Below are 8,934 nucleotides of genomic sequence, written 5' to 3' on the forward strand. Positions count from 1 at the left end.
ATGTTGGTAACGTAACCGTCCACATGGCGCACAGTCATGTCATTATTTTTATTATTTTACCGTATTAAATAAGTTAAACCACTGTACAGAGTACATACATGATTTTTTTCCAAATGTGTTTGTTTTCGTTTTTTCGTTAATACAATATGCTTTATACACAACATAAATAATTCATAATAATATGCATTATAACGTCTTATAAACATCATTCAACGAGCAAATGCGACATCTCCCTTGGCAAGTAGTGGGAACACTGCGCCATCGATGGCTGATTTACTGCACATTAGGGTGATTAGGATCATTTGACCAATTAACGGGGGTAAAAAAATGGAATCAAGCAGTTAGTACACAAGTGCTGCGATGGAGCCATCGAAAACAATGTATCATGCAAGAATGCTACCAAATAAAAATATCGGACATGTGCTTGTATTAGTTGTATACCATCAGTAAAGAGCAAAAAATTGCGAAAGAAAGTAAACAGTAAATAAAGTAAACAGAGAAATAAGGTAAACAGAATACGGCAAAATTTAAGTTTCAGAATAATCGGTCATTTACATTTTACAAAGCCAAATTTTGGAAGCCATATTGCTGTAGTTTCGCGCAGCAAGCTATGCAGATACACGAGTACGTTAGTACAATATATCTATATGACAATTAAACGCTGCACTCCATCAAAACAACCGACGCAGTGCTTTCAGCGGATTGTGAGCATCGCCAAGTTTGGTTTAATTGTGACCAAATACAATATTTACCAACATTTCGTCAGTTACTGCCGGCATCCAAATAGCGTGTCTTCAGGAACCAAACAGTGGATTTGCGCAGGGATGACAGTGGTGGTAGATTATCAGGGATGCTGTCATAACCGCTGAACGAAGCAAACCCCTCGTCTCCTGACTGATACACCTTGATCATCTGCAGCAAACAAAACAACGGTAAAAGAATTAATTCATACCGCATCTTACAAGTCAGCTGATAATATTCATGCAAATCCGACATGCAAGCACAAATTATACTTGGGTGTTTGTATTACCGAAAACATATTTTTCCGATGTTTATGGTCAGGATTATCCCACTCGGTGCGCAACTTTCTCTCTGTATTGACCAAGTCTTCCTTACTAACTCCCGGGTACCAACTTTCCAAAACTGTACCCACACACTCGTCGCGTTTCAAGTTAATCGACTGCCGTTTCACCCGATAGGTCACCGTGGATGACTTCGCCTGATGTATGGAAAACAGCATCACATCCACCTCGATTACCGTTAATTTCTCACACACATCCGCCCACAGTGGCAGCAGGGGCAGGAAATTTCCACCGCTCCAATAATCGTACACATCGATTATGGTCACTAATAAATTGACCAGCACGATGCGTGACACTTTGACACCGTTCAGCTGCAGCATCTTTCGCAGAATGCGCAGTGGCAGGTAGCCGCTCACGTGTGTCCGATTGCCGGTCAGAATCAGCACATTGGTGGCTGGTAGAAGCAGTTTATGCAGGCGAATGGTCAGAAGTCGCTCACCGCATGTGTCCACATTTAACTCCAACCGGTAGGACAGCAACGACGCCACAAGGACATCCCAGGTATGACAGACACTGCGACATTTCAGTTGGTCGTAGACGCTCAAGTGGGTAAATACCGCGTTCAATAAATCCACCGGTAATTCCGTGATACTGCACTGATTTTCGTCCAGATCGATGCCACCAGTGACCTCCTGAATTTCGTAAAAGTTCCAGTGTGGCACATTAACGTTGACAAAGGTCATGTAAAAGCACTTGTGTAGAGTAAAACACGAGAAGTACAAGAAGTTGTAAATTAATGCATAGTTTAGGTAAGTAATTGAAGCTCCGTTACATAACTATTTACAACAATTGTTAATCATCTATTAAAAAAATGAAGCTTACCAGAATTGTATTCGCGGTCTTCTTTATGGACGGCGTTTCTTTTCTGTAGCGCATTATTATCGAGAAAAGAACTCTCTGAAAGATAATGGTTTTTGATTTTGTGTTGCAGTTGCGTTCCCCCATAAATTACGAATAAAATTTAAAAACTGAAAATTAACAGTCTTTTTTAATTTATCGAAACTATAACACTGTAATAATGTCGTTGTGAGCGTGTTGACGCTCACCTGTGCACGTGAATTGCTAACCCTTATACTGTGGTGCTACAGCATGCTCGTAATTTGTACAATACAGTACCTGCAGTATCTAGTGAATACTCTAACTTGTAAACTGCCGCATAAGACCATAAGGTTAAGAAAAAAACAAGATGTGATCATGCAACGACAACAACGTACAGCGTGACGGTGAGGGGATGGCTGATTCGATGTTGACGTGTATTTAATTTTATCTCCCTCATATCCCAGGCCGTTTGTACCCCATTTCTCCCAGAACTGCTTATCCGCCTCCGTCCGACGGGCGCTAGTTCGATCGCGCACTACATGCTTGTAAAGCGCATTTCCTGTCAGCGGTTGGTACTCGGTGGGCGCTTTCCGAGCCTGGCAATTCTCCACCACTTCAAGCTTCAGTTTCCCGTTGAAGTTCACTTCCACAAAGACCGTCCTCTGCGTCAGATGGGCCAGGAAGACGGCCGGATACCAGCACCATGGTTTGTCCGAGGAACGTTGAAGCAGCACCGACACAGTGTCACCACGAATGAATTTGTAGGTATCGCGTCGCATGGGCGGCTTGAAGCACTGATCGAACGGCACCAGTTGGCGATTTTGGTCAGCGTAGTCGAAGTCCACCATGACGCCCTGCCCGGGAATCACATCCCACACCATTCCGCGCTGCGGAAGTCCGCCGCTTCGCACAACATCCACTACACAGTGGCACTCATCCAAAACCAGTGCCGACAACATTTCTGTCTGTAATCAGTGTAATGAGTGTAATCAGCAATGTTTCCCCGTGCAGCGCAGATCACAGCCTTCTCAGTTGAAGTCTGCACAAGGCTGCTTACGGTCTCATTCGACAAATTCGACAGAGTGAAAATGTAGTGAAATGCTATAAAATGGTAGATTCCGTCGTCGACGCGTTGTAACGTTTGAAAAGCAAACGGAGAACCTTCGACGTTCGGACTTTGCAGCAATTGGAAGTTACTGGTACCAGATCGCGTACTTGGGAAAATGGTGCGTATTGCTTCAGCAGCGTTCGACCTGGGGCGGTACGGATGCGACGAGGTCATGCGATACGAGATTACTGGTTATTTCAGCGCACACGAGGAAATCGACAGCAGAAAAGAGAAGCCCGAAGTAGTTTTCCGATAACATTATTAATTTTTATTCTTGGTAAAATTTGATTTACTATATCATTAATACAGCGGTGGGACGGTGAAGAAATTACCATACCTAACTTTCTGAGCTCCACTCGTCAGTCTTTACACCCATATATGTAGCATATCAGAATGCAATTTAGACTGTTTATCAGTGTGTGAAGATAGAATTTAAAAACTGACATTTTTTCCTTGATCATCGGTATGCTGGTTTTTCTGCAACATATGTTTTGATCGCCTCATACCCGCCAACGGTCAACCGTAAATCGGTAGCCATAAAAAATTCGATAAACAATGGTTGTAGTGCCAAGTTTCCTGCAAAGAACTAACGTTCCAACGTTATTGTAAAGCGGGATCACGCAAGGGTGGTGGCACATGGGTAAAGGCGCAATGCAACTTTATTTTCACGATGGTGTGAAATTAAACCGCCAAAACTCACAACCAACAAACCACCTAACATGCTGTTGAAATGAAAATAACAGAGAACCGAAACCTAAATTCAATGTATATATGCGTGATTTCATAACTTAAAAAGTACAATGTGAATGCCTCTTCGAACGCAATCTTCGACAAAAACTTAATGCATTCAGAGTTCAAACTCCCAAAACCTGTACACAATCAATTAATTCACATGGTGTAAATCATAGAGGTAGAAAGAAGCACCGCATCAATAATAATATCGCCCGCCAACCGGTCGGAACTGGGATGAATCCACGGTGGTCGGTTTCACTGGACCGCAGGCCTGAATGTGCTCCCGTGTCCTGATGTGCGCCACCAGCTCTTCACTACTACCAAAGTCCACATTACAAACACGACAGGACCGCGACGCTATATTAGCTCGTTTCGTGGGCGGCGACACAGAGTCCGATACGGAGAAACCTTCCACCCATCGAGGAGTCTAAAAACAAATGGGTGCACATCGCAAATCGGCAATAATTCAAAGTCAACCAAATTAAAAACATAACACGAGGTTTACTGAAATCATGTAGTTGTTGTAGTACAATAGCATATCAAATTTACTTAAGCTTTTTCGTCTACGAAGAAGCAGTACATATTATATATACTGTAGTTATTTATAGATTCCGCAGCCTCCAAAGCCGTTCGAGACTTCAAGACTTCAAGCCGATATACCTTAAATCATAATTTTGGAAAGGATGTTTGTACAACTGAAAGAAGTACATAATACATACATTTTTTATTATCAACGTACATAAAACTTAAAAGTACGTTGATAAAAAAAAATCTACAAGCCTAAATCGTCTTCAAGATCATCAATTTACGCTTCAAGCAACACAGCATCTTGCTGTCAAATAACATAAAGTATGAACAATATCTGTACATTAACACAAGCCCGGAAATTAACCAGTTAATAATTGTCCGAGCTGCGCTAACCTGAGAATCTGCTCTACTGTCCGCCCCAGAATTCGGCTGATTTGCACCGGAAGAGAAAGCGTCTTCCATCTCGACCGTCTGTATTTCGTCAGGGGACGTCATGGCATTGTGCCGTTGACCAGTTTGACGATCATTCTCCTACGAATGATTCATGCGACAATAATCAGAAAGAGAAAACACTATTTCCGCTTCTGAGATGATGAGAATCACCGAACACCCGCTAGCTGATTTGGGAAAACATATAACCTAGCATCTCAAACTAAATTTCGAACGAGAAACAAACAGCAAGCAACTAACCGCCAAAGCCACTATTAAATTGAGGAGCAGCTTGTTAACGGAGGGAGAGCTGCCCGTAGGCTCACTGTGAGATCCTGTTTCCTGTTGCGCATGAACCTGATTGGGCCGGTCCTACAAAAGGCCTTGAAAACCTTCACTTTATCCAACTGAGTTGGCTTAAATTTCACGCTGATAGTGCTTTGTTGATCAATCAACTTCAATGATTAAGGTAGGGAAAAAAATCAGTCGAGCAGAGCGAAGACCAAAAACAACTATGCTAAAGCCTATGAGATGTAAATTCATCAGATAAAGAAATCAATTCTATTGTTTAACGCTATATGCGGGCGTGAATCGTATGTCAAATGTTACAACATTAAAAAATACTAACAAAAGAAGAGTTCCGTACCGATTCCGCATTTCGGACACTTTCATTACGAGATCCAGTAGGATCACCAATCGAACGCCGCGGCGGTAGCTGATCATTAACAGCAAAAATATCCCCAGCAAAAGATGACGACCGTGCTGCCAGTTGCTGATAAAATTCTTCCAAAGCCGGGTCTTCTGGTCTGGCTCTCGGCGCATCCGAGCCATCAAGCGGACGCGGTGGATCCGGTCTCCGTTGCTCGGCCGGATAACGGTAATCATCACGCGGTTCATGTCTGTAACCATCGCGATCATCCACTGGCCGAAAATCTCCTCCTCTCCTCTCGTCATATCCATATCTAGAATAAATTAGCCGTTCACTATTATAACTCAATGTCAGAAAATATTCGATATGTCACCATAATGTTTATCGTAACAGGTTTCAAAAAAACTGAGGCATTTCAGAAAATAAAAGATAAATGTATTATTTTAAAAAAACCATGCCGTCGAAAATTTTATATGGAGAATTCGAGCTGTACCGCTCCTCTGCTGTTGTATGGTATCCACCGTGCATTTCCCCAACTCGCTGCTCATGTCCGTTCCTCCTGTCATAATATTCCCTGTCCCGGTCGTTGTATGGTTCGGGACGTCGGTAATCAGTGTCACCGTAATCCATTGTTCGGTTAATTTGCTGACGTGGTAACTCAGCTATCAACGGCTGACCAAACATAGGCAATAGCGGCTTTCGCGGGAAATCCAGCAATGGATTCGACATCCCGGGACGACAAAGCGGCGGTGGCGACGCCTGTAGCAAAGGATTATCCAAACCAGTCGGACAGGCATCCATGCGCAATACCGGCTCATCAGATGGATAATGCAATAGTGCTGCCTTCTCGGAGCGAAGAAGAGGAAACAACGGAGCTGGTTCCGGAAGAAGAGACACTAGCGGCTTTGACTACAAGGTGAAAATACCAAAATGTCAGCAACAAATACGCTATTATCATAATATTAACAAACACCAACCTTTGGGGGGCTTGGTTTAGGTGCTGTATAAACTGGCGCGGTGGGCTCCTCTGGAACTGTTTCCTCCGTTTCTGGATAAGTATCGACCCATCCCTGCAAAATAGGATAGTACCGTCAGTCACTTATAACAGAGCAAAAAAAACATTTTCCACCTTAGATTCCGTGGTGCTCTTTGCTGCGGCGCTTTGAATGTTCCCTGCAGACGGAAACAGCGGAGCCGGGGGTGGACCTGGCTTGCTCGCTCCTGGTTGCTGCAAGCCTTTTGGAACAACAGGTTCAACTTTGCTCTCCGTTTGTGGTTTGCTTGGTGACTGCTGCATAACAGATGTCACCGTGCTGCTTAACTGCGTTTGTGGTGACTGCTTAACAGGTGTCACCGGAATCTTATCTTTCTTCGAAAGTCCGAATCCATTGCTTTTCTGCTCCTCAACACGCTTCTCAGCCTCTTCTTTAGAGACCCGCACCGCCCGTTGCAGTGCCATGAAGCTTCGTTCTTCCGGCACCACGGGTCTGGAAACTTTTTCTGCAACCAGTGGTGCAGAAGCGAGCTGTCCTCGCAGCGGCGCTGATTCCATCGCAACGGGTACCCCCTTCGGGATCTCCGTGCCCAATGCCGTTGAATTTACTGGATGCGCTGTTGGAAAGCCTTCCAGAGGCGCTTGAGAATAATCATCCCTTGGCCTTTGTACATCACTTTCTGTTGTTCTAAAATCTTCGGGGAATCGCTTTTCAGATTGCGAATAACCATCACTCGGCCTTGACAATCCGGCTTCCGCCGCAGTTGGACGGACGTCTTCGCGCAATAGCTGTTCTGGATGCGAATAACTTTGTGTTGGTCGCGGCAATTCAGTCCTTACAGGTTGAAGATTCCCCTGGAATCGGTTTTCCGGCGAAGAGAAATCGCCCCGTGGCCCAGGAAATTCATTTTCTGCTGGGCGCAAATCTCCATGCATGTGCCGTTCGGGCTGTGGATATCCGTCCCGTGATCGGACTAATTCAGTCTTAGAGGGACGAACGTCTTGTTGATATCGTCTCTCAAGTGGCGGATAATTATCCATCAGGCTGTTTGGTTCACTCCTTGCCACATGGATATCTGGGAATCGTCCATCAGACTGTGGATAATCATCTCGAGCACTCCGCGGCTCATTGAACGTCGGTTTTGGCGGCAAGCGATCATCGACATCCATCAACAATGCCGATCGGACGGCATCCTGAAAGAGTTTCCTCTGCCCAGGCAAATCATTATCCCGCAGATCTCCCCGCCTCGGAACGCGATCAAACTCATCCTCTAATCCGCGCTTTCTCTGATCAGGTCGGTTTTCATAAGTGTGAATGGGAGCGAAGTTCTCGTTATGATGACGACGATCGGGGCCACCACTCAGTGGAAAGGGTTGGTAATCCGAAGAGGCTGGCGGTTGGCGCAGCGGCGGGGATGGATCCCGTCGGCGGATGGGTTGATACTCGGAATGGATGGGTTCCGGGCCACGCGAGACGAGAGCGGGACGAAACGCATAGAAATCGTCTAATAACGGGCGCCTGTCCGATGCGCGAGACAAATCACGCTGTTGCACAGGGGAGCGTTGATCGGATGGGTACGCAGGCTGGCCCTGGTGGTCCCGACGCTGATAATGCGAGTCCACTGGAACTAAAAATTAACAATCATTTTAGCGCTAAGAATTTACGACCTGCAACAAAACAGTCACGTTGTAACCTCCAGTATGTCACGAATATACGATTAAATGATTAAATGCACTTCAATAAATTCTGCTCAAAATCTACAGCGAAATGGCAGACAGTATCTTTCACTTGCAAGCGGCAGATAAAATAATATACTTGTACTGTAATATACTACAAGAAACTTCACAACCATAAATTATAAGAAATTTTTCATACGGAATTACTTAATTACGGTATTTGAACCGTATTTCGTACTGATCATATAATTTATTATCTTGTGTGCCAATACATAGCTTGTAGTTATAGTTATACATAACTGCAAAAGCAGAAAGCGCGCAAGCAGAAAACAGAATTCGTACAGACCTTGCGAATAAGCCGATCGTGGTTCGCGATATCGATCCTAAAACCATTATGTTAGAAAAGGTTTGTCAAACAATTTTGAGCATGTTGTAAGATTGTTGTTTCTTAACGAGAAACAACGATAAGCGAAGTTCTTCAGCTTGTGGCTTTCTTACCTGTGGAAAATCACTGCGGCTATCGACTCCGTGCGAATTAAGCGAACTAAAAAACAGTAAACCACTTGACCAACTAGACGCCACATATTACAAAACTTCGAAAACCTTCCACGCACCGTGGCGAAGGCGACCGACTACGTCGACGATACGGGTCTGATGGTTCGGGAATTCTCGAATAACTGGTCGGCGCCGTCTGCTGCTGTTTGCGGAGTGCCCGGGCCAAAGGATTCCATTCGTCACTGCCATCCATTTCAAAAAACAAAGAGTAGCAAGCTGTGAAACATAAATAAGAAGATTAGCGACTAGATAACATGCTGGATCCGTTGGCTAGAGTAGAACTAGTTAACAGGTTTTTGCAGCCTAAGAAGTTGGAAGACTAAAATTCCCTAAATGCATTTTCGAGGCTGTTTTGCGCTTC

General features: G+C 44.4%; 2 protein-coding genes across 5 annotated transcripts; both read right to left on the bottom strand.

Annotated features, from left to right (window-relative positions):
* Positions 1-274: 274 nt before the first annotated feature.
* Positions 275-3,267, bottom strand: LOC129587553 (uncharacterized). 2 transcript variants are annotated; one of them, XM_055481352.1, is made up of 5 exons: positions 3,117-3,267; positions 2,297-2,866; positions 1,905-1,979; positions 1,031-1,714; positions 275-912 (listed from the first exon to the last, which is right to left on the bottom strand). In XM_055481352.1, the coding sequence occupies exons 2-5, from the start codon at positions 2,858-2,860 to the stop codon at positions 763-765; spliced, it is 1,473 nt and encodes a 490-aa protein (XP_055337327.1). In that variant the 5' UTR covers positions 2,861-2,866; positions 3,117-3,267; the 3' UTR covers positions 275-762. The 2 variants fall into 2 exon arrangements, with proteins under 2 accessions (XP_055337327.1, XP_055337325.1); XM_055481350.1 differs by lacking the exon at positions 3,117-3,267 and having other exon boundaries at positions 2,297-3,106.
* Positions 3,268-3,659: 392 nt separating this feature from the next.
* LOC129587449 (uncharacterized) lies at positions 3,660-8,934 on the bottom strand. Of its 3 annotated transcripts, XM_055481194.1 has the most exons (10): positions 8,633-8,933; positions 8,517-8,562; positions 8,365-8,401; positions 6,477-7,969; positions 6,325-6,417; positions 5,841-6,256; positions 5,345-5,660; positions 4,960-5,070; positions 4,663-4,800; positions 3,660-4,168 (listed from the first exon to the last, which is right to left on the bottom strand). In XM_055481194.1, the coding sequence occupies exons 1-10, from the start codon at positions 8,764-8,766 to the stop codon at positions 3,938-3,940; spliced, it is 3,015 nt and encodes a 1,004-aa protein (XP_055337169.1). In that variant the 5' UTR covers positions 8,767-8,933; the 3' UTR covers positions 3,660-3,937. The 3 variants fall into 3 exon arrangements, with proteins under 3 accessions (XP_055337169.1, XP_055337170.1, XP_055337171.1); XM_055481195.1 differs by lacking the exon at positions 4,960-5,070; XM_055481196.1 differs by lacking the exons at positions 4,663-4,800; positions 4,960-5,070 and having other exon boundaries at positions 8,633-8,934.

Source organism: Paramacrobiotus metropolitanus, unplaced genomic scaffold, assembly GCF_019649055.1.
Source record: "Paramacrobiotus metropolitanus isolate TYO unplaced genomic scaffold, Prichtersi_v1.0 Parri_scaffold0000025, whole genome shotgun sequence".
NCBI classification, from domain to species: domain Eukaryota; kingdom Metazoa; phylum Tardigrada; class Eutardigrada; order Parachela; family Macrobiotidae; genus Paramacrobiotus; species Paramacrobiotus metropolitanus.